This window comes from Bos mutus, chromosome 18 (assembly GCF_027580195.1).
Source record: "Bos mutus isolate GX-2022 chromosome 18, NWIPB_WYAK_1.1, whole genome shotgun sequence".
In the NCBI taxonomy this organism is placed as follows: domain Eukaryota; kingdom Metazoa; phylum Chordata; class Mammalia; order Artiodactyla; family Bovidae; genus Bos; species Bos mutus.
This window is the reverse complement of record NC_091634.1, coordinates 4344593-4369514: the sequence shown is the minus strand read 5'-3', so window position 1 is coordinate 4369514 and position 24922 is coordinate 4344593. Positions and strand designations below refer to the sequence as shown.

General features: G+C 45.6%; 1 protein-coding gene and 1 pseudogene across 2 annotated transcripts; one reads left to right on the top strand and one right to left on the bottom strand.

Moving 5' to 3' along the window:
- The first annotated feature begins 1672 nt into the window (after window positions 1–1672).
- On the top strand, window positions 1673–21303 carry LOC102265270 (V-set and transmembrane domain-containing protein 1). 2 transcript variants are annotated; one of them, XM_014476358.2, is made up of 8 exons: window positions 1673–1906; window positions 8332–8367; window positions 11578–11616; window positions 16977–17069; window positions 17176–17203; window positions 17355–17389; window positions 17493–17524; window positions 20365–21303. In XM_014476358.2, the coding sequence occupies exons 1-8, from the start codon at window positions 1873–1875 to the stop codon at window positions 20482–20484; spliced, it is 417 nt and encodes a 138-aa protein (XP_014331844.2). In that variant the 5' UTR covers window positions 1673–1872; the 3' UTR covers window positions 20485–21303. The 2 variants fall into 2 exon arrangements, with proteins under 2 accessions (XP_014331844.2, XP_005886973.2); XM_005886911.3 differs by having other exon boundaries at window positions 1674–1906; window positions 17352–17389.
- Window positions 4071–5048, bottom strand: LOC106700555 (NADH dehydrogenase [ubiquinone] 1 beta subcomplex subunit 4 pseudogene; annotated as a pseudogene).
- Window positions 21304–24922: the final 3619 nt, after the last annotated feature.

Below are 24922 nucleotides of genomic sequence, written 5' to 3'. Positions count from 1 at the left end.
GATGATGGACAGAGAGGCCTGGTGTGCTGCGATTCATGGGGTTGCAAAGAGTCGAACATGACTGAGCGACTGAACTGAACTGTGGAACGTAAAAATGAAATCTCAGTGTTTGAAGGCAGTATGATAATGTATAAACTAATAAAAGAACCAAAAATAAAAAATCACGTTGGGGAAACAACTTATAACTATGTTGTGGGGAAATATTCATGGGCATGAAACACTTTAAATTGTATAGGTCAGTGACCAAATAAGATAGGATATATATATATATATACATACATACATACATACATATAGGCTTCCCAGGTGGCTCAGTGGTAAAGAACCTGCCTGCAATGCAGGAGATGCCAGAGATATGTGTTCGATCCCTGAGTCGGGAAGATCCCCTGGAGGAGGGCACGGCAACCCCCTCCAGTATTCTTGCCTGGAGAATCCCATGGACAGAGGAGCCTGGCGGGCTACAGTCCATGGGGTCACAAAGAGTCGGACATGACTATAATAGATAAGCAATAGGATGTAGAGCATAGGGGATATAGCCATTGTCTTGTAATAACATTTTTTAAAGATTTATTTATTTGGTTTTGGCTGTGCTGGGTCTCCGTTGCTGCCTGGGGTTTCTCTAGCTGCGGAGAGCGGGGGCTCCTCTCTAGTGATGGTGCGCGGGCTTCTCTCGTTGTGGACCACAGGCTTTAGGGTGCACAGGCTTCAGTGGTGTGGTCCGTGGGCTCAGTAGCCGTGGCACACAGGCTTAGTTGTCCCACGCATGTGGGATCTTCCCAGACTAGGGATTGAACCCACGTCCTTGCGTTGGCAGGCAGATTCTTTACCACTGAGCCACCAAGGATGCCCTATCTTGTAATAACTTTAAGAAAATCTATTTATTTAGACTGCTGGGTCTTTATTGCAGTACGTGGGTGTCTCTAATTGTGGCACACGGATTCTCCAGTTGAGGCAAGCAGGCTTGGTTGCCCTATGTGGGATCTTGTTCCCTTACAAGGGATGGGACCTAGGTACCCTGCATTGGAAGGCAGATTCTTTACCACTGGAAGTCCCAGTAGTAAGTTTTAATAGAGTATAATTCATAAGAATACCGAATCACTATGTGCTACACCTGAAACTAATATAAGTCATTTATACTTCAATTCAAAAATTAAAGTAAAGCTATTTAAAAGACAATTAAAAAAAAAAAAAAGCCCTTTAGTTTGTATTGGGGTAGAGACGATTAACAATGTTGTGATAATTTCAGGTGAGCAGTGAAGGGACTCGGCTGTACATATACATGTATCCATTCTCTCCCAAGTTCCCATATAACACTGAGCAGAGTTCCCTGTGCTCTACAGTAGGACCTCATTGGTTATCCATTTAAAATATAGCAGTGTGTACATGCCCATCCCAAATTCCCTAACTGTCCCTTCCCCTCATCCTTCCCCCAGCCCCCCACCACCATAAGTTCATTCTCTAAGTCTGTGAGTCTCTTTCTGTTTTGTAAGCTCATTTGTATCATTTCTTTTTAGAGTCCACATAGAAAGGATCTCACAGGGTATTCTTCCTTCTCTGAAAAGACAAACTATTTTTAAGGAAAACGTCTTGGGCCAGACTTCAGACAAGATAGGAGGGATCTCAGGGTGGGCGGAGCCACACACAATAGATTTATGAGGAAGATGTTGTCATTGGTGGCTTCTGGCTTCCTGAGTCAGCTGTGGGAAGGAAACTGTGCACCAGATGGTGGAGGAGCCAAGGGTCAGGGCAAAACCTCTGGCCACACATCCCCAGGACCAAGAGGGCAGGAGGGGGCTGTGGTCGCCCAGTCCCATGTCTTCCTTTGAACCACAGAACTGAAGGTGGGATCTTGGTCCGGACAGAAGGGACACCATGATCACGGAATTCCTGTTCCTGCTTTGCCTCGGTGAGTCTCCGGGGCTGGGACAGACGGGTTTGAGGGTGGGAATATTCACCAGGTAGTGGAGGTTACCATGGGGAATGTGGCAAGTACAGAAATGATGGCTTCCATGTACTGGGTACAAGCGACCTGTCAGAGTTTTGTGGGCTGTGGAATCTGCATGCCCTGGTTTTGGTGCCTGCACATAAGGGATGAGGAAGCGGAGACATGTGGTAACAGCCTCAGTGTACTCGGCTCAATAATGCACAGCTCAAGTGGGACCTCCAAGTCTGTATCATCTACATACCACCATCTCGCCTTGAATGTCCCATTGGCATATGGGAGCAGGGTCTACAGAGTGTGAAAGTCTGTGAGTTTGGTTATAAACAAGGAATACAGAAAAGACATGTTACTACTGAGTCCGAGCTTGTACTGCTCACTGCATGATGGGCCAATAACTTGAAAGATGAGTTGTTGGAGTAAGAAATAGCACCAGCAGACCAAGAACATGGTGGACTAATGTCCCAAAGAACCATCTTGCCGAGGGTCTGGATGCTCCTTACATAAAACAAAGAGGGGCAAGTGAGAAGGTGAAATAAAAAAGGCAACAAATTGTTGCAAATATTTCATACTTCTGGCCAGAATCCAGAAGGGATGTGTTAATTTCTTCTTTCCTGCAGCCATTCACACATGGGCCTGGTCAGGATATTTCCCGTGAGCTTAAGCAAAGATATTCTAGCTCAAGACTCAGGCATGAGAAGCAGGGTTCATGGAGAAGAGCCAGTATGTATACTTTAAGTGTGCAGGCAACATCCCTTTAGTGATTAACTTGTAGCAAAAACAACAGAATACAAAGGTTAAAGTAAAAGAAACAGATCCAACATGGAGTCAGATTTGGATGCTAAAGCTGAAATTCCAGTACTTTGGCCACCTCATGCAAAGAGTTGACTCATTGGAAAAGACTGTGATGCTGGGAGGGATTGGGGCCAGGAGGAGAAGGGGATGACAGAGGATGAGATGGCTGGATGGCATCACCAACTCGATGCATGTGAGTCTGAGTGAACTCCGGGAGTTGGTGATGGACAGGGAGGCCTGGTGTGCTGCAATTCATGGGGTCGCAAAGAGTTGGACATGACTGAGTGACTGAACTGAACTGATGACACTAAGGTGGGGCTTCCCTGGTGACTCAGATGGTAAAGAACCCACCTGCAATGCAGGAGACTTGGATTCAATCCCTGGGTTGGGAAGATACCCTGGAGAAGAGAATGGCCACCCTTTCTAGTATTCTTGCCTGGAGAATCCCATGGACAGAGAAGCCTGGTGGGCTATAGTCCATGAGGTCACAAAGAGTCAGACATGACTGACCAAATTACACTTCACTTCACGATACAAAGGCAGGGACCAGTGGATAAGAACATTTTCTGACCAGCTGTATCCTGAGCTTGATTTTAAGCTGATGTTCAACTTGAACATAAGGTGATCAAACAGACCTCAGCTTGTAGGAAAGAAGCCCTAGACTATAATCTTGGCCTGGTCTCTCCAGACTTTGGAAAGGCAGCCCCACCCAACTAAGTGCCCAGTTCCTCCTTTGTGAGTGGAGCCGGATTCAGGAGGGGGGCAGCGTGGAGGACCTCAGGGCTTGCCATCTGCCCCCCTCCCACCCCTGGGTTCCTTCCTCCTTCTTCTGGGCTAAGCCCTTCCCTTTGAGGTCACTCTCATCCCACACACACACACACACACACATGTGAGCGTGAGAGGTGGCTGCCAGTCACCATACCCCAAACCTCCAGTTGCAGGACAGAATAAATGGGGCAGTCAAGAGACGGACCTCATACTCTCTACACTTATTTTCTTGGGCTGCCTCAACAGATAATGGCAAATCAGGTGGCTTAAGGCATCTATTCTCCCACCATTCTGGAGGCCAGAAGTCCAAAACCGGGGTGTCAGCAGGGTTGATTCCTCCTCGGGGCTCTGAGGGAGGGTCTGTTCCACACCTCCCTCCTCGACTCTGGCTGAGAGATGACTCGGAATCCTTAGCACCCCACGGCTTGTAGATCCTCACAGAGTCACATGGCCATCTTTCCTCTGCATGTTCTGTCTCCAGGTCTCTTCCCAACCTCTAATTATTATTTTTCTTTAATGATTAATAGATTCATTTAAACAACAGTACATAAAGTCATCATTGCCAGAATTAATACGAGATGTTAAATGTTTGATCCAACTTTCCTTCCTGGATCAATTTTTCTTTCCTATCTCTGTCAGTTTTGAAAACATAAAACCAGAAGAGGAGCGGCCCAATCCCAAGCAGATCTCCTGAGAGCAGGCTCTGGAGGTGGGCCTGAAACTGGGATAGACATTTGCTGACCTTGCTCACGTCCAACAAACCAAGGCAGGATCCTCAATAACCCCTCGGCGGCGAGGGTCATTGCACTGAAGCTGGTACTCCCATTTAAACCGGGATCTTATGGCCAACAGGCTGGCTTGTGCCTTCTGGGTTTCGAGAGATATATCCTATTCAGCTGGGTGGAGGGTAATAGGTAGGGTGGCCAGGCTCATGGCTTGTACTTGGGGAACAGTGTCTTGGCAACCCGGCGCACAACAGTGCCTGCCCGTCCAACTTCCTAGGAGGATATCGGTCATATTGGGTTAGGGTTCCAGCCGACTCCTGTAGGGCCTTGTGTAAACTGTCAGCTGAAAAAAAATCGCACAACATAAAAGTTGAGAGTTGTGTTTTATTCAGTGGATACTCTTAGGACTTCCAATCCCAGAGACAGCATCACAAGTAATTCTGAAAGAACTGCTTCAAGGAGGCGAGGGAAGAGCCAGGATGGATAGGGATTTTGCAACTAAGGGCAGGGGGTCTGAACATCAAAACACTACTACTAATAAAAGAAAACCAGATATCTCAAACTAAGGAATTTAGAGCTTTTCTATGTATGGGGAGACACAAGAGTCTGGGCTGACTGAAATCATTCCTGGGTGTACACCTCAGCTGTCCGGGGCCAGCATCCTGTGTTTTCGCATCCTGAGCTCCCTCGGGGCTCACCACGGGCAGCGGCTGCAGTCTAATGGCTGCTGGATGGTAGGTGTTCTTTGCTTCCTGCGTTGCCTCAGAGCTCACCGACTCACTGTCAGCGTTGTGTGCAATCACTGATGGCGGTGACACCATTTGTTTACTGACGTGGCAGGCAGTGTTTTACTTCTCAGACGTCAGTGAGGACTCAGCACCCAGTTTCGATGTGTGTGAATATGGAGGGGGTGGTTCTTCACACCACCAAGCAGCTGACTCAGCTGTTTGTCCTGCAATTCAATTCCATCATGACATGAACTACCTGGAGACACCGTCAGATCCCACAGATTAAGGGCTCCGTCCTAGAAGATGACCTCCCTCCCACTTCAGATGCCAGTCACAAGCCCTAGTGGCCACCTGTGTTTCTGTCTGACTGGCTACAGATGGAAGGTTCTAAAGAACCACTCCTTGGGTCCATCAATTTGCTAGAACTCAAATTTGTGAGAACATGGAACTCAGAGAAACATTTACTCACTAGATTACCGATTTATTATAGAAGAATTTGGGCTTCCTGGGTAGCTCAGTGGGTAAAGAATCTGCCTTCAACGCAGGTAACCCCAGTTCGATTCCTGGGTCAGGAAGTTCCCCTGGAGAAGGGTTAGGCTACTCACTCCAGTGTTCTTGGGCTTCCCTCATGGCTCAGTTGGTAAAGAATCCACTTACAATGTGGGAGACCTGGGTTTGATCCCTGGGTTGGGAAGATGCCCCAGAGGAGTGCATGGCAACCCACTCCAGTATTCTTGCCTAGAGAATCTCAAGGACAGAGGAGCCTGGTGGGCTACAGTCCATGGGATCACAAAGAGCTGGACACAGCTGAGCGACTAACCACAGTACATAGAAGGATTTAAGTCAGGAACAGCCAAATGGAAGAGGTGCACAGAGCCGAGTATGAGGAAAAGGGCTTCTGAGCACATCACGCTTGAAAAATCTCCACGTGTCCAACATGGGAGCTCTCTGAACTCATCCTTTTGAGTTTCTATGGAGGCTTCACTACATAGATGAGAAATGGAATATTTCCTGCCGTATCAGTAAACAAAGGATGTTGCAGTCATCAGTGACTGAAGACACTTGAGGGTGAGCCCCGAGGGAGCTCAGGAAGGAAAGAACACCTGCCATCTAGCAGCCATCAGACTGCAGCCACTCCCCACGGTGAGCCCTGAGGGAACTCAGGGTTAAGAAAACAGGGATACTGGCTGCAGACAGCTGAGGTCCATATCAAAGGGATGACTGCCGTGAGCCCAGACGCTTGCATCTTCCCATACTGAGAAACGCACGAAATTCTTTAACTTGAGACATCTGATTTTCTTTTATTAACAGTAACGTTTTGTTCTGACCTCCTACCCTTTGTTGCAAAACTCATATATATCCTTCCCACACCACACCCTGCAGCAATTCTCTCAAGGTTACTTGAGATGCTGCCTCCTGGGCTTGAAGTCCTAAGAATATCTGATGAATAAAACATAACTCTCAACGTTTAGGTTGTGCGTATTTTTTTAGTCGACATAGGCATGATTGATCGAATCACTGGCAATTGGTAATCTCCAGCCCTTCTTCCCTTCCTGGAGGTCGGGGTTGGGGGTGGGACTCGGGGTAGGGGGTGGGTAAGACTGACAGTTCCAACCCTTTAATCACGTGGTTGTTTCCCTGGCAACTGGCCACCATCCTTAGGTTACCTAGAGACTTTTCCAAAAGTTATTTTAACATAACAAAAGACACTTTTACCTCTCACAACACTCAGGGAATTTCAAGAGTTTGAGGAGCTCTGTACCTGGAACAGGGACAAAGACCCAATGTATTTCTTATTATGTCACAACATCAAAGTAATTTTTCCTCTTCTCTGGGGAACTATAGATTCTAGTGTCACTCTCCTCCACCCTTTCTAGCTTGGAAATTGAGCAGCTCTCCACGTGGTGTATTTAAAGGCCATTGTTGCTGTTTAGCTACTCAGTCATGTCTGACTCTTTGCAACCCCGTGGACTGCAGCCTTCCAGGTTCCTCTGTCGTGAGATTCTCCAGGCAAGGATCCAGGAGCAGGTTGCTATTTCATTCTCCAGAGCCCGTACTAAATGTTAAATGGATGATGCCTGGCTGAGTCAGGCCCAGAGGGTAGCTGTATGGTAAATATCAGTTGTCATAAAGGACCCGCTAGATAATATAAGTGGGTACATGGCTGACATATGTGAAGAGTCCGTCCAATGATAGATTCTCACTGATTGGCAGTTATTCACTGCAATTATTTCCAGATAAATATGCTTACTTGTGTTGCTTACAGCTCCCTATCTCAGAATTCCGCTAAGACTTCAAGGCGCTTTTATCCTTTGCTTTTTTGAGCTACCCTACACGCCAGTGCGTCTCTTCTCCTCAGTGGCAGGTGTCTCCACTGCAGCCAGGTCTCTGCCTATGTCAGCTGCGGTCCTTTATTAAGAAAGATAGGACTTCCTTGGTGGCCCAGTGGCTCAGCCTCCGCAGTCCCAGTCCAGGGGTTCCGGGCTTGATCCCTGGTCACGGAATTAGATCCCATATGCTGCAGCTAAGACCTAGCACAGCCAAATAAACAAATACAAAATAAATAGATATTTTTTAAAAAGATAAGTTCTGAGGATCTAATGACCAGCATGGTGACGATAGTTAATAACATTGAAATCGGCTCAGAGAATGGATCTTAAACATTCTCCCCACGCCGCCTCCCGCACACACACACAAGGTAACTATGTGAGCTGACTTGTTTGTTAATTAGCTTCATGGTGGTGGTCACTGCACAATGCATACATGCATGCAGTCATCACATGTACACATTAATACAATCGTATTTGTCAAAAACAGAGAACCCCTCTGTCAGTTTTCACCTACTCCTCAGTAAGGTTTCATGATAGAAAGTGAATCTAAGGCAATCGTGTGTTTATTTAAAAAAAAAAAAAATGAAAGGAAGAATGGGAGTCACCATTGGAGCAGAAGACTGGCTGATAACAGAGCTGAGATGACTTTAGACTAAAAGCAGAGGAGAAAGGGACTGAAAAGAGACCACGAGACCTGGGGACACCCCCTACCCCCCTGACCACCTGGAAACCTGTTTTCTGCCTGTCAGTGCAGCCGTTGCCGCCAGAGCTAATCCCCCCTGGCAGGGGGCTCAGTCCACTGCCAGGCTCCCACGTCCCTGCTTTCTGGCGAAGCTTGGGGGCTCGTGTTTTGCACCCACTATTGAGTGGAAACAAGGGCCAGATCTCCTGAGTCACTCTCATGTCTAGATGTACATCTGTAGATTTAGATATATAACTGGATCACTTTTCTGTATGCTGAAACTAACACAACAGATCAACTATACTTCAATTAAAAAGAAAAAGACAAGCATATAATTCATCTCTCATGAGTGTTTCTCTTCCAGGGCTTTGTCTGGGCAATGAAGATGAGGAAAATAATGGTGAGTCATCTCCGACCTAGACTCTGTTCCCACACCCCGAGTTTCATGACCTTTTCCCTTTCATCCTCTGAATTCTAGGAGGGTTTTAGTGGTCACCAAGATGAAGAGTCTAACTCCAAATTCTATCCAGAGAAACTTCCCAAACCCCTCCTCCATACCTTGCCCAGCTCAGAGGTTGCACGTGGCAGCAACGTGACCCTCATGTGCCAGTTCGACGTCTGGAATGCGACATTCATGCGGGGGAAGTCACAGGACTCTGGGTACAATAAAGGGCAGAACTCAACAGGAACATGGATGAATTCCTCCTCACTCACCTGGAGCCTGGGCTTCCCTGGTGGCTCAGATGGTAAAGAATCCACCTGCCAATGCAGAAGATGCAGAGTCGAAACCTGGGTCAGGAACATCCCCTGGAGGAGGGCATGGCAACCCGCTCCAGTATTCTTGCCTGGAGAATCCCATGGGCGGAGGAGCCTGGTGGGCTGCAGTCCATGGGGTCACAAAGAGTTGGATGTGACTGAGCCACTAACCCACCTAAGGTGGTCGTGGGCTCCTTGACAGGTGGTCTGGGGATATTTTCTCTCTGTCCTTCACCTCGGACAATCCCCCCTCTTTATTTCTCAAACAGGTTAGTCTTGTCTGGCAAACACAGCACAGAGCTCCCTCCAGCCATAAAATCCTTGGGTGCAGTCAGAGAGGGCCGGTGCCTTTGTACAGGTGATGTCACTGACCCCGGGCACCTCACCGTAAGATGGACCCACGAAACCTGCTGCTGAGAAGCTGCCTTCCCCATCCCAGAGCATGACTGAAAATCTGCTCTGCAAATCGTGCTTTGTTATCCCCCGGAGGAGGAAGTGGCAACCCACTCCAGTATTCTTGCCTGGGAAATCCCACAGACAGAGGAGCCTGGCGGGCTACAGCCCACGGGGTTGCAAAGGGCCTGACACTACTCAAGTGACTTCGCACCGAGTGACTGAACACCACCACCACCTATGGAGCACAGAAAGCGGTCCACGCAGCAGATTAACCGGTGGTCCTCTGGGGGAAGGAGGGGGACAGAGACCTCACTGGTGCTGAGCTAAAAATTCCTGATTGACTGTTTAAGACAACATTTATGGGATTGGGGTTCAAAGCTTCAATTAGATTAGGCATTGAGCCCTAGCACAGTCTACACAAATGATTCCATTTTGAGGCTGTGATTTAAAAAAAAATAATAACCAAGCAATTAATTTTTGGCTGTGCTGGGTCTTTGCTGCTGCACACAGGCTTTCTCTAGTTGGGGTGAATGGGGGATATCCTTTGCTGTGGTATGCGGGCTTCTCATTGCAGGGGCTTCTCTTGTAGCAGAGCATGGCTCTACGTGGGAGGGCTTCAGTGGTTGCAGCTCATGGGCTCAGCAGCTGTGACTCTCGGGGTTAGCTTCTCCACAGCACGTGGAATCTTCCTGGACCAGGTATCGAACCCGTGTCCCCTGCATTGGCAGGCGGATTCTTACCCACTGCGCCACCAGGGAGGTCTGCCATTCTTTATTTTTGTACCCTCACTCCAACAACTAAAATTTGGCACCCATTTGTGAGCAAAAGTGCCTCGTGGGAGCTGTGGGATCCACCACCAGACACCAAAGGGCCCAGGAGGAGCCTCACCCACCTGGGCGTTGGATAGCGGGCAGACAGGCCTCAGTACCAGCCATAGAACCAGCAGGAGACTGTGACCTGATTCCAGCCCCTCTTGGCCGTCATCTGGGAGAACTTGGACCTGGTGGTACCTACAGACGGGAGAACGTTTGCAGACGTTTACAAACCAAGGCTGAAGTATGGAGAAGTGGGAAACTGGAACAGATAAATAACAGATCAAGAGACTGAACCAGCAATCAAAACCTCCCGACAAAGAAAAGCCCGGGACCAGATGGCTTCACTGGTGAATTCCACCAAACATTTAAGGCAGAAATAACACCCGTCATTCCCAGCCTCTTCCCAAAAAGCACAGAGGAAGGAACATTCCTGTACTCATTTTACAAGGCCAGCATCCCCTTGACATCAGAACCAGGTAAGCACACTGAAAGAAGAGAAAACTATAGACCGATATCCCTAATGAATACAGATGTGAAAGTTCTCAACAAAATGTTGGCAAATCAATTTTAACAGTACATTAAAAGACTCACACACCAGGATCAAGTGAGATTTCTCCTTTGTACCCAATGATGGTTCACTATACAAGTCGATAAGTGTGATATACACATTAACGGAATGAAGGATAAAAATCATATGTTCATCTTATATGTAAAAAATTTTGATAAAATAGATCATTTCAATATAAAAACTCTCAATAAATTGGCTGTAGAAGGAACATACTTCAACACAATAAAGGCCAATATAATAAGCCCACAGCTAAGGTCATACTTAATGGTGAAAAGTTGAAAGCTTTTCCTCTGATGTCAGGAATGAGACAAAGATTCCCACCACTTCAATTCAACGTAATACTGGAAGTCCTCTCTGGAACAATTGGGCAAGAAAAAAAAAAAAAAAAAGGCATTCAAATCAAAAAGGAAGATGTAAAACTGCCTTCATTTGCAGATATGATCTTATCTACAGAAAATCAGCAAAAATAAATACTTTAGCTACCTAATGCAAAGAGCCAATTCATTATAAAAGACCCTGATGCTGGGACAGATTGAAGGCAAAAAGAGAAGGGGACGACAGAGGATGAGATGTTTAGATAGCATCGCCGACTCAATGGACATGAATTTGACCAAACCGAGATAGGGGAGCCTGGCAGGCTGCAGTCCATGGGGTCACTAGGAGTCGGACCTGACTTACCAACTGCACAACAGCGGTATATCAAACAAAAAAGCTTCTGCACAGCAAAATGAACAATCATCAACACGAACGGCAGTCTCCCCAGTGGGAGAGAGTACTTGCAAAATGTTGGTGCTCTTTTCTGGGATATGATTGGAAGGTGGGGGATTAGTGGTGTCACTCATACATATTTTTGTTATTAAAATAATACCAAGCTCCAGCAGTATTAAAAAGACTAACCTAGTGCTCTGGCCTGGGTTTGGGGACCCAGTGGGCACCTGGAGAAAAGAAAAAAAAAAACCATTCTCCTCTCTGCTTCCCAAAGAGGGCACGAAGTCCGTAAGGAGAACATGAGGTTTATGTCCCCAAGGTTCTCACACAAACACTGTGACTCCTTTTCTCCTTTCCTGTTTTCTAGGGAACCAAGAGGAAAGCAAACCCGCCCCTGCAAAGACAGGTAATATAATTAGAAGGGACTTGTTTCCCCCAATTATATCCACCTCTGAAAACACTGGTGAATAAAACAGAACAAGGTACATCGTCTGCTGTTTTACATGATGAAAAGCTATGGTGGGGTTTCGGGAAGAACGGGGGTGAGTCTGTATGACTGGTTTGGGGAATGGGACCAGGACCTGCGGAGCCTATACTTTGGGACAATGTATGATCAAAGACTTGCTAAAACTTCCAAGTTCTCAAAAAACAGTGAATATTATTTTTTTTTTCTGATACTGGTTTTCCGTGAAGAATTGACTAAGATTCTACCCTCAGAAATTCTCATAAAAACTAGGGCTTTTGGAGAAGGAAATGGCAACTCACTCCAGTGAGAATTGGCAACTCACTCTTGCCTGGAGAATCCCAGGGACGGGGGAGCCTGGTGGGCTGCCGTCTATGGGGTCACACAGAGTTGGACACGACTGAAGTGACTTAGCAGCAGCAGCATCCAGTAAAGAGTCATAGGCTAACTTACTAGTTTTTAAATGGGGTAGAATAGATCTAACAGGTATATACTAATTAGAAATGTAAACATATGTTTACTAGTATGTATACCAAAAAGTTCATAACCATACTGTTACTAATAGGCAAAAACGACGTATCAGTGTTAGAATAGTAAATTAAGTGGTGGAACATCACTGCAATGTAATACCAAATGGCAATGAAAACAAACCAGCTAATGCTACATTTTGATGTTGATGGATCTCACAAATATAATGTGGAGCTAAAGAAACTAGACATATATTATATGACTTTATTGAATTAAAATTTAAAAAAAACAAGTATATAAATGTATGAATCAGAGAGGGTAGTGGTACTTCTACAATGGGAAAGTTTTGAGATGCATCTTGCATTAATTTTCTGTGGTTTTGATAATGTTCAATTTTTATATCTGTTTGTTTGTTAAATGTATGGGTTCTCAATTCCATTATTCATTGTTTTATATACATGATTGTGAATTTTATGTATTTATGTTATTCTGAAGTTCAAATTTCATAAATAAGAAAGGTAACATTTACATTATCAATAAATACATGCAATACTTTAAAAAAAAAAAAAAACTAGGGCTTTCTGAAGGTTTAGACTGAAATGGGCTTATCCATCCAGGATTCATTTTTGCTGTGCCATGCAGCTTGGGGGATTTTAATTCCCCGACCTGGGCTTTCCAGGTGGCTCAGTGGTAAAGAATGCACCTGCCAATGTAGGAGACTCAGATTCAATCTCTGGGTTGGGAAGATCCCCTGGAGGAGGAAATGGCAACCCACTCCAGTATTCTTTTCCTGGGAAATGCCATGGACAGAGAAGCCTAGTGGGCTACAGTCCACGGGGTTGCAAAGAGTCAGACGCAACTTGGTGACTGAGCACAAACACACAATTCCCCGACCAGGGATCCAACCCTGGCCTCTGGCAGTGGAAGCTGGAAGTCCTAACCACAGGACAAACGGGGAATTTACCTAGATGCTTGATCGTTTTTTCTTTCAGCAACTCATAACCTTCCTGTAATCTGCTCCAAAGGATCAACATTGTTCAAGGTTGTCATTAGAGCCTGTGCAAGTATAATAGAAATAATTTTTAAAAAGATATCCTTGGAAATTCTCTGGTGGCCCAGTGATTGGGACCCCACACTTCCATTGCAGGGGGCACAGGTTCCATCCCATATGGCGTGGCGTGGCCAAAAAAAAAAAAAGATTTCCTGCATCCTGTCCTTGCAAACTACATATTTGTCTTTGAAACATTTTTATGCAGTATTAGCAGGCTAATGACTGCTACTCTGGCTCTGTGAACACAATGCGTGCCCCAGTGTCTTGGAGAAATCTGAAATCTGATAGAGTTGGAGAGCTTGGAAGTGTCAGAAACGGGAGATGGGAAGTCGAAGCGTTCGTGTTTTTAGCTCTTCTGTCATGTCTTTTCTTTTTTAGTTGGTATGTTATTCACATCCCATAAATTCACCCTTTTAAAGTATATGAGGCAGAGGCGTTTGGCACACTCACAGGGCTGTACCATCACCACTACGCTGATTCCCCAGATGAAGTTCCCTTAAGCGTCGGTCTTTGCTCCCTGCTCCCCCGACATGCCCTGCCAATCTGTTTTCTGGCTCTACGGTTTCGCCTCTTGTGGACATTTCATATAAAACGCAGTCCCACACTGTGAGGTCTGGAGACTGGCTTCTTTCACTTAGCTCGGTGTCATCAAGGTTCACCCGTGTGGTAACACGTATCAGTACTTCCAGTCTTTTCATGGCTGAATAATATTCCATCATGTGGACAGACCACATTTTGTTTATCCATTGAGTTGATGGACATTTGGGTGGTTTGCACCTTTTGGCTATTGTGAGTAATGCTGCCATGAATATAGGTGCACATGTATCTGAACCTCTGCTTTCAATCAGGTATTTGAAAGGAGAACGTATTAGTCATTCAGTCACGTCCGACTCTTTGCGACCTTATGGACTGTAGCTCGCCATGGGATTCTGTCCATGGGATTCCCCAGGCAAGAATACTGGAGTGGGTTGTCATTTCCTACTCCAGGGGATCTTCCCAACCCAGGGGTTGACCCTGGGTCTCCTGCATTGCAGGCAGATTCTTCACCATCTGAGCCACCAGGGAAGCCCCTAATCAGGTATCTAGGAGTAAAACCGCTGGGACACACAGCAAGTTTGTGTTTACCTTTTTGAGCAACTGCCGAACTGTATTCCAACGTGACTGCCCCATTTCACACACCCGTCAGTAACTTATGTGGGCGCCGATGTCTCCACATCCTTGCCAACACTTGTTGTTTTCCTTTCATTTTATTATAGCCAACATGGTGGGCGTGTATATCACTTCTTTCCTGTTTTTTGGCCACAACAAACGGCACTGTGACCTTAGCTTCCCAGTCAGGGGTCGACCTGGTGCCCTCTGCATTGGGAGCCCTGAGTCTCAACCACTGGACCGCCTGAGAAGTCCCTGTATATTGTTTCTTAAAATGCACTATCAGAGTTCACATTTACACCACCACAATGCTGAACAGAGTGAGACATCTTTAAGCACAGACGTGCTATCTCTGGAGAAGGAAATGGCAACCCACTCCAGTATTCCTGCCTGGGAAATCCCGTGGACAGAGGAGGCTGGTGAGCTACAGTCCATGGGAGTTGCAAGAGTCAGACACAACTTAGCAAACTAAACGACGACGACGAGAGGCTGTCTCCAGCCTACATACACACGCCTCCGGGCTACTAGAAAGGAACCCTCTACTCTAATTCTGGGCAGAGCCTACGATGAAGTTCACCCCCTAACTTTGCCACAAGGCCAGGCTTCCTTTCTGGGACTTCATGCCCTGTGTCACGCTGTATCCCACTGCTCAGTCAGATGCCTTAGATCAGTATCACAGACCTTCTGCAAGTTAATTTTGGCAATGTGTAAATAGCTGATGTGAAATCTGGCCAGGATATGTGGCCATCTCAGGGCAAACCCAGTTCAGTGGGCGGTGGGCAGTCTCGCAATCATCTACTTCTCATTTCTAGTGAACCGCACCATGAGATAAACTGCAGGGCCATCAGGAGGAGGGTGAGAGCATCGGCAAGGCTGACCTTCCTTTGCTGCCATCCAGGAACGGGTGTTTCTGCCCTACTTTTCCAAGTCCACGGGGATGCGTGGCTCCCACAAATGTCAGCTGTTGGAAAAGGGGTGTCCCCGGGCCCCTTAGATTCCCAAGGCATTTTCCGGGCAGTACCCCACCACCACCACCGCCAACAAAGACACCAAAGCGCTCACATTGGGAAGGGGGATAAACCGCGATCGAGCACGCCTAAGAATGGCAAAGGAATCCGGGGGACCGCGGGCGGAGGAGCACTGACAGCGTCTGTTACAGAGGGAGGTGGGTGGGGGTGGGGTGCTGTGAGAGAACGATCCTGATCACGGCAACCTCCTCAGCCCACCGTGAGTCAGAGTCCACACTGAGCGCTTCCGAGTCAGGGTTTTTCATCATCACTGCTCTCTTCAAGGGAGCGCTCCTCACCTCCCTTTCCCACACCTCCTTCCCCTCCCCACCAGTTTCATGAAGCTATCACTGACAAAGCGGTAAGATACTTCAAGTGTACAATGGGATGATTTGATACAGGATAGGGGCTTCCCTGGTAGCTCAGTGGTAAAGAATCTGCCTGCAATGCAGGAGATGCAGGAGACTCGGGTTTGATCCCTGGGTAGGGAAGATCCCCTGGAGAAGGAAATGACAACCCACTCCAGTATTCCTGCTTGGGAAATCCCATGAACAGAGGAGCCTTGCGGGCTACAGCCCAGGCTTTTACTCTCTGTTTTTATGAGTTTATTTTTGTTTTTTAAAGTATTTATTTATTTGGCTGCCCCAGATCTTAGTTGCAGCTTGTGGGATCTGGTTCCCTGCCCGGGGATTGAACTCAGACCCCCAGCATCGGAAGTGCATGTGTATATATATACCACACCTTCATTATCTGTCCATCTATCGATGGACACTTAGGTTGCTTCCTTACCTTAAGAAAATGATTCTTGGACTTTGATTCATCTGTTGCCGGACTTGTCTTCACTTCCATAGCATCACAGTTAGTCTGGGTAAATGTGTTTCTCACCAGATTATGACTTCTCTGGAAAAGGTTCAGAATGTCACTTCTCTTGAATGTCCCCACCTGGGGTCAGCACAGAGCTACCCCGACCTTGGGGCAGACTGGCCAGAAAGGTTAGACATAGCAGCATCCAAAGCCCATCCTGGCCACATGACTCTGGGGAACTCAGTTTAATTCCAGGTATTTGGTTTATGTTTGAATGAAATGGGGATGGCAAACTTACCTTGTGTGCTTATTGTCAAGATGAGAAAGAACAGGGAACTCCCTGGTAGTCCAGTGTTAGGACTCCAGGCTTTCATGCTAAAGGCCTGGGTTCAGTCCCTGGTTGGGGAACCAAGCTCCTGCAAGCTTCATTGCAAAAAAAAAAATTAATACAAAAAAATGTTTTAATGAGAAAACACTTATGAGTGCTAACGGCTCACAGTTAATAAGTATTATTCCTGGGGATGAAACGTTTAGTGGGTGTTTGCCATCTGCCGGGCACCGTGCTAGCCCTCTCTGTAGGCACTGACCCACTCCTTCTCTTGACCAACCAGTAAAGCAGCCACAATTGCTATCCTTGCTTTGAAAGGGAAAACAAAAGCTCAAGGAGATGACGCAAATTCCCTCAAGCAATTGGACATTCCAGCTGGGGAGTGGCAGCTCCAAGTCTTGAAGCCAGGCTGTCTGCTCCTTGTAACTCTTCTCCGAAGTGGCTCAGTGCGTTCCTGGAGCCAGCCTGACTCTTGGCCCCGTTCTTCTCCCTCCAGATACCAGGATCATCTTCGTGGCCACCTTCAGCTGCCTCTCCCTCTTTCTCCTCTTCCTCGCCATCTTCTTCATCTACAGGTGCACTCAGCAAGGTGAGTTCAGAGCATCACGGGTTTCACACTCTGAGGAAGGGGACTAAAGTGAAGGATTCTTTAGGGAGATACATTCCTCCTTGTGTTTTTTGTTTTTTTTTAATAGATTCATCAGAGGAAGAATCCATCAAGAGGTAGATAACACTTGACAGACCTCACGCCCTGCGTTAACTCCCACTCCACTGCACATCAGTGACTCTTAGGCCCAGCCCCACCTCTGTCAGCCCTATCCCCTCCCCCAGATCTCCAGATCCCAGACTTTAACACGTTTCTCTTTCTCAGAAGCTGCCATTCCAAAGTGCACAAGCAGAGGGATGCAGGTAAGTGATCAGGGATGAAACCACAAGGAATCTTGGGATGGAGACTACACTCTGACTCTTGCCATCTGAGAACTGAGTTTTGTCTCCTTGTACGCACATGCAGATGTATCCAGGCTGGAAAGGATATCTGAATCGGTGAGTTCTCCCCTACGAAATAACCCAAGAGCTCACGCACCACCAGAGGCTGGTCTGTCTGCCTCTTGGCTTAGCTCAAACGCTGGTTATATTCATGTGGCCATTTGATATTGAGTTTAAAAACATCTGAAGAACCCATTAAAAGAGAGTAGATAGGAGGTTAACAGGGGCTGGGGGTGCGGGCGGGTAGGGGACCTGGGAAGATGGCATTTAAGGGAACAAACTTGCAACTTGTAGATGAATAAGTCCTGGGAATCTAATGCACAGCTTGGGGATTATAGTCAGCAATACTGTATCATATACATCAAAGATACTAGGAGGCTAGATCATAATTGTTCTCATCACGAAAAAGAAATGATAATTATGTGACAGGATGAAGGTGTTACCAAGGTGGTACACTATATCAATGTATCACATCAACATGCTGCTGCTGCTGCTAAGTCGCTTCAGTCGTGTCCGACTCTGTGCGACCCCATAGACAGCAGCCCACCAGGCTCCCCCGTCCCTGGGATTCTCCAGGCAAGAGTACTGGAGTGGGTTGCCATTTCCTTCTCCAATGCATGAAAGTGAAAAGTGAAAGTGAAGTCGCTCCGTCGTGTCCGACTCTGTGAGACCCCATGGACCGCAGCCTACCAGGCTCCGCCGTCCATGGGATTTTCCAGGCAAGAGTACTGGAGTGGGGTGCCATGGCCTTCTCCAAATCAACATGAGTACACCTTAAAGTTACACAGGGTTATATATCAGTTACATCTCAAACAAATAAACCAACAAACAAAAAAACAGGTGCTTTGAATTCACAGTATCTGGATTCCAGCTCCCAATAGCTACTATTTATTACCAGTGTGGTCTGAGACAAATCACAATACCCCCATGAGAGGGGATACGTGTGTATGTACAACTGACTCACTTTTCTGTGTACCTAAAACTAACACAACACTGTAAGTCACCTACACTCCAATAAGAATTCAACAAACAAGACACAAGCCCGCAGAATTTGGACCCTTCCTTCCCTGGTGGCTCGGGTGGTAAAGAATCTGCCTCCAATGCAGGAGACCCGGGTTCAATCCCTGGGTCAGGAAGATGCCCCGGAGAAGGGAAAGGCAACCCACTCCTCTCCATAGACAGAGGGGCCTGGTGGGCTACAGCCCACGGGGTCACAGAGAGTCGGACATGACTGAGCGACTAACACTTCTTCGCTTTTTTCCTCCTATATCTAAGGGGAATCCAAATCCCCAGTTAAAAGGCTGTGAGAGTCTAATGATGTCATAAACGTAAAGGGTTTATTGGTGTTCCTGGCAAATTTTAAGTGTCAAATGGGTGGCATGAAAGCATCATTTAACAAGTATTAATCAACTTACACCCATCAATTTCTTCTCCTTAAAATACTGCTTGTTGGGTGCACACTCAGTCAGTCAGGCATGTGCAACTCTTTGTGACCCCATGGACTGTAGTCCACCAGGTTCCTCTCTCAGTGGGATTTCCCAGGCAAAGAATACTGGAGGGGGTTGTCATTTCCTCCTCCAGGGGATCTTCCCGACCCTGGGATCGAACGGGCGTCTCCTGCGCCACCTGCATCGCAGGTGGATTCTTTACCCCTGAGCCACTGGGAAGCCCCCTAAAATACTGCTTATTTGTAATTTAATATTAATGAGCATTATAACATCTAAAAGCAATAGCAAGTAAAATTCACACCTTTTCCCACAGGTCACAGAGGTTCCCTGGCTCATTCTTGAAGCCAAAGCAAGTTAAATAAGAGCATTAGCAGGGAATTCCTTGGTTGTCCAGTGGTTAAGACTTGGTGCTTTCACTGTTGAGGGCCTAGGTTCAATACCTGGTCAGGCAAGTAAGATTCTGCAAGCTACTGGCCAAAAAAAAAAGCATTAGTAAAAGATTTAAACATTGTTGCGTTTAAAGCAATATTTATGTACATTGCATTCATTTAGATACATATAAATATTAAGTTATGGAAAGGCATAGTTTATCACAAAGTAAGTGCCAGTGATTAAATCTGGGCTATTTTAAGGGTTGGTTTGATTAGCACATTGTTGATAATTATAATATTATGATAATTCATGTTGTGATGGGATACCTCCATACAATAGAATACTATTCAGCAGTAAAAGAAAGAAGTTACAGATATAGGTGAGAAGTGACTGCACCTCAAAAATAGTTTGCTAGGTGAAAAAGTCAGATACAAAAAACTGTATATAAAATTGTTCCATTTACATAAAATTTCCAGGAAAGGCAAATTAGTAGCTGCTTATGGCTGGGGTGGGGGTGGAGGGCAGGGAGGGCAAGGCTTAACTGCAAACAAGCCCAGGGAACTTTTGGGGGGCGATGAATATTCTCCCGCTGTACAATGGTGATGGTTGCATTGTTCTACAAATTCACTAAAAGTCATAGAACTGTACACTTATCCCAGGGGAATTCTATGGTATATACATTATATCTCAGCAAAATTAGTTTTTAAAATACAATACTATGTTATCAGTAGGTATGCATGTAGGAGGGCAGTTCTTATTATGAAAACCATACGTTTGCACTGATTTTTAATAAGCACAAGTTACCACTGATTGATGGTATCCTGTTATGAGAGTTGAAAGCACAGCCATCCTAGAACATGCTGTCCAACAGAACTTCCCGCGATGAGGGCAACAGTCTATAGCTGTGTTGTCCCATACATGTCACAGCCTCCCGCGGCATCTGAATGCATCTGGTGAGACTGAGGACCTCAGTTTGAATTTAGTTGGCATTTGTCTGAAGTCGAATGGCCATGTGTGGCTCATGGCTACCCTACTGCACAGCTCAGCTCTACAAGCCTGTCTCTCTTCTCCCCAAAGCCTGACGAGCCCGAGGGGGTGACCTACGCCCAGCTAAACACCGCCGCGCTGTCTGGGGCAGCTTCTGTCCCCGCCGAGGAGACCCCAAATTCTTGTGACTACACAATGGTGAAGGTGTAGGACTGAGAGAAGAGCTTTGCTCTGGGAGGGAGAGTATGGATTAACACGGCCGGGATGGATTAACACGGCCGGGATGACTGGACTTGGGAAAATCCAGGTGACTCTGTGTCCTGGGCTCATTTATTCTTAATAATAGAATTAAGTTTCCCTTCTTGCTTCCCCTCCTCTCAAAAATTACAGGGTGAGTTTTCACAAGACTTGGAGTGCACCTTTACTATGAAAGTGTTAGTCGCTCAGCCATGTCCGACTCTTTGTGACCCCATGGACTGTAGCCCTCCAGGATCCTCTGTCCATGGGATTTCCCAGGCAAGAATACTGGAGTGGGTTGCCATCTCCTTCTCCAAGGGATCTTCCGGACCCAGGGGATTGAACCCAGGTCTCCTGCGTTGCAGGCGGATTCTTTACCCTCTGAGCCACCAGGGAGGGTTTGAATGAAATCATAGGCTAAGAATACGTACTGTATCTATAGGCTGGTGGGACTGGGAATATTCACTTAGGGAGTTCAGGACGACATCATGCAAATAGAAAATGTTACTCAGAGAAGACTATGTGACCCCACAGACACAGGGATTTCACAAAAGGAGCAGAAAAAATACAGGCTGTGAAGGGAGACACTTGTGAATTAACAAACAGCATCCCTAGGTAGCACACACCTAGGAAAGCAGCTGAAAGTGTTTGGTTCCTGATTCTTTCAAGCCCTCTAGTCTCAAGACCAGTTTCCTCTCTGATAAGAACGAAAGTGCTTTCTTACCACCATCATATTTCTGTTTTTATTCTTATTAAAATCAAAGGCTGCAATAAAGTTAGACTTACAGAATATATGTGGATTCTGTCACTTGGCACCCATAACTTAATTAACTCATGTGAACACAGCACTTTAAGGGTATTTTTCTGATTGTGGACTTTTTTGTGTAGGTGATAGAGGTACCGAATGACCGCTTCGTTATAAGCACGGGGATATGAGTTTTGCTTCCAAAGTTACGTCACTCAGTCAGGTTTGCAAGTCATTTTAAAATATGTGAATGGATGAAAGTGTAAATATTTGGAATGCATATATAAATATTCTTCACTCAGTAGCATACACTGGATAACTTTTTTTCTTTTTTTTTTTGGACGTCCCTGCAGCTTGCGGGATCTTAGCCCCACTACCAGGGATTGAACCCAGGCCCTCAGCAGGGAAAGCCTGGAGTCCTAACCACTGGACCGCCAGGGAATTCCCTAGATAACTTTTTTTTTCAAGTTTTTAATTATGAAGTATTTCTGCCATAAAGAAAAACACCCCAATATATAAGTGGAAATAGGCACACTGACCTTATTTTCAAACCATGGATACTTTGCTGTGTTTTTATTCTACCCCTCCCAGTCTGTTTCCCTCCCTCTTTTTCTAGGCAACATTACTCAGAGTAGTATATATTATACTGATGGATTTTTTTTCATACTTTTACTCCTCAAGCATCTATCAACAGTCAATATATTATATTTTATTGTTATTACATTCTACAAACATAGGGAATCATCATTACAAGTCTGTCACCTTTTTTTTTATTGCCATCAACATTATGCTTTTGAAATTCATCCAGGTGATTTTTGAAGATTTATTTCCTTGTTTGCCGCACAGAATTCAGTTGTTAACCATACCATGGAATATTACTCAGCCCCCAAAAAGAATGAAGTGCTGGTACATGCCATGACCTGAAGGAAACTTGGAAACATTATGCTAAGACACAGAAAGCTGTGCATCATAGCATTTTATTTATAAGATCCTGAGAAAGTGGATTAATGGCTGCCATTAATGGTTGCCATTAACTGGGGAGAAGGAGAAACGGGGAGTGACTAGAAACGGGTATGGGTATCTTCTTGGGTTGATGACAATGTGGTGGAATTAGTCAGTGGTGATGGTTGCTCAGCCTTGTGAATAAAGATCACTGAACTGCACACCTTAGAAGCATAGATTTTATGGTATGTGATTACATGTCAATAAAAGAAAATTGTAAAAAGCACTTGGTTATATGCACAAGCCATGGTTTCTCTTTGTTCTTTCCTGGACTGCTAGATATTTGGGTTGTTTTCCTGCTTTGCTGTCAGCAAAATGCTACAGTTAAACATCTTTGGAACCTGCCTTCTTGCTCACATGTGTGCTCTCTCAAGGTTTATATTTAGGAGTAAAATCTGTCTTCTGTGACGTCAACTTTCATCCCACTGGAAAAGGCAAATTGATAACTAAGGTGGTTTCCCCCATTTATTCTTCCACCAAGGATGTATAAGCTTCCAATTCTTTGAGTCATTACCAATTCGCACACACACACACATACACATAACTTTGTTATTTTTGCTGATTAAAATATGTGAACTGGTAACCTGTACTTTGGCCACCTGATGCAAAGAACTGACTCATTGGAAAAGATCCTGAAGCTGGGGAAGATTGAGGCCAGGAGGAGAAGGGGACGACAGCAGATGAGATGGTTGGATGGCATCACTGCCTCAATGAACATGAGTTTGAGCAAGCTCTGGGAGACAGTGAAGGACAGGGAAGCCTGGCGTGCTGCAGTCCATGGGGTCACAAAGAGTCAAACATGACTGAGCAACTGAACAACAACAAACCTATTTTAAGCTGCTTATATAAAGATACCTCATTGTTGCTTTAATTTGCATTTTCCTGATTATGAATGAGGAATATTGACTATTTGGGGTTTCTTTGCTGTGAATTGATGGTATCTAGCCATTATTCACTTTTCTATTGAATAGCTGGTATTAATATTTTCCTCACTGACTTAAAGGGCATAATTACACAGTTGGCACACCTGTCCTTGATAAGCTACAACATTGCAAATACTCTCCTTTAAATCTGACTCATATTTTCATTCTTCTTTGTATTTTTTAATATTAGTTACTCTGAGTAATTCATCTTTTTATTTATATTTTGAGAGACTTCTTTGTGTCTGGAAGCTTCATTCGAGAATATACTCTCTTATGGTGGTGGTGGTTTAGTCACTAAGTCGTGTCCGACTTTCACGACTGCATAGACTGTAGCCCACCAGGCTCCTCTGTCTGTGGGATTTCCCAGGCAAGAATACTGGAGTGGGTTGCCATTTCCTTTTCCAATACTCTCTTATATGTTCTTCTAAATTTAAATTTTCAAAAGTTTGTTTATCATATTTAATCCATCTGAAATTAACTTTTGCCAAGGGCTGGGGTAAAGGTCTAATTTTTCCGTCTGGATAATCAACTGTCCCGGTACGTCTTGTTATTTATTCATTTATTTTAGATTTTTGATGCACCGCACAGCATGTAGGATCTTAGCTCCCCCCCGCCCCCAGGAATCAAACAAGCTCAGCCAGCAGTGAAAGTGCAGAGTCTTAACCCCTGGACTTCAAGGGAAATCCCCCAGGATCACTTATTAAAAGTAGGGATGTGGCCCCTGGGACCCCTTATTGAAAGGCTTGTTCCTTTTCGTTCTAGCTGTGCTTTCAATTTGATGAAATATGACCGTTTCTGTTTCATCTGCACCACCTTCCATTGCCAGCATAGCTCAGAGACTCGGATGGAAATGACAAAATGAAAAACCTAACTTGAAAAGACTTTAAAACAATAAAGAGAGGAGGAAGGAAGGAGAAAAGGAAGGCAAGAAGGAAAGAGGGAGGGAAGAAACTGAGTCACGTAACCAAACTAAGGGAAAGACAGCTAGAGATATCCTCAGACAACGATATCCACATACCCAAATGCTATTTTTTCCCTTACGTCTCTCATCTATTCTATTTCTGTGTTATCATTATTATTCATACCAGCTGTCCCTATGCGTCTGGAATTTGATAGTGACGAGTCTAGGCTCACAGCCTTGCAGACTTCCAGCCAAAGAGGTAAGCGCTGGTGGTGGGGCGGGGAAAGGGCTTCTACTTACTGGATCAATTTAGAAAAAGATATTACCGGCTATCTTTGGAAGATGCTAGAAACACAACTTAAAAAAATTTTTAAATGCCAAAGAAAGCAAGCAAGCATTTCTCCTGCCTTTCATTTATAACCTGTACCTCAGGAAAACCAGACAGATGAAGAAGCCAAGATTCTGCTCATGCAGTTACTACAGCTAATACATAACGGAGAAAACCCCCAAGCCTTATCTTTGCTTAGTGCATGGCCAGTTATCAGGAATAATAACAAAGGATGTAGTTAGTATCTTTCTGTCCAGAAACGGTAGCTATGTGATAGACAGAATATCCAGAGATGGAGCAGAAGGGACATCAGATGGTCAGAATCAAAGGGATGTGTCTTTTTCAAAGAAGCACTGATAGCAGTGGCGGCTCTGGTTTAAAGTTGCCACAGTTGGAGACGTAAGAAACATGGGTTTGATCCCCAGGGGGAATATCCCCTGGAAGATGGCACAGCAACCCCCTCCAGTATTCTGGCCTGGAGAATCCCAAGGACAGAGGACCCTGGTGGGCTA

Coding starts and splice junctions, on each gene's coding strand:
- LOC102265270 (XM_005886911.3), top strand. CDS start 1,873: ATGATCACGGAATTCCTGTTCCTGCTTTGCCTCG. Junction 11,617..16,976: donor ACCCGCCCCTGCAAAGACAG/GTAATATAATTA, acceptor TTCTCCCTCCAG/ATACCAGGATCATCTTCGTG. Junction 17,390..17,492: donor GCACAAGCAGAGGGATGCAG/GTAAGTGATCAG, acceptor ACGCACATGCAG/ATGTATCCAGGCTGGAAAGG.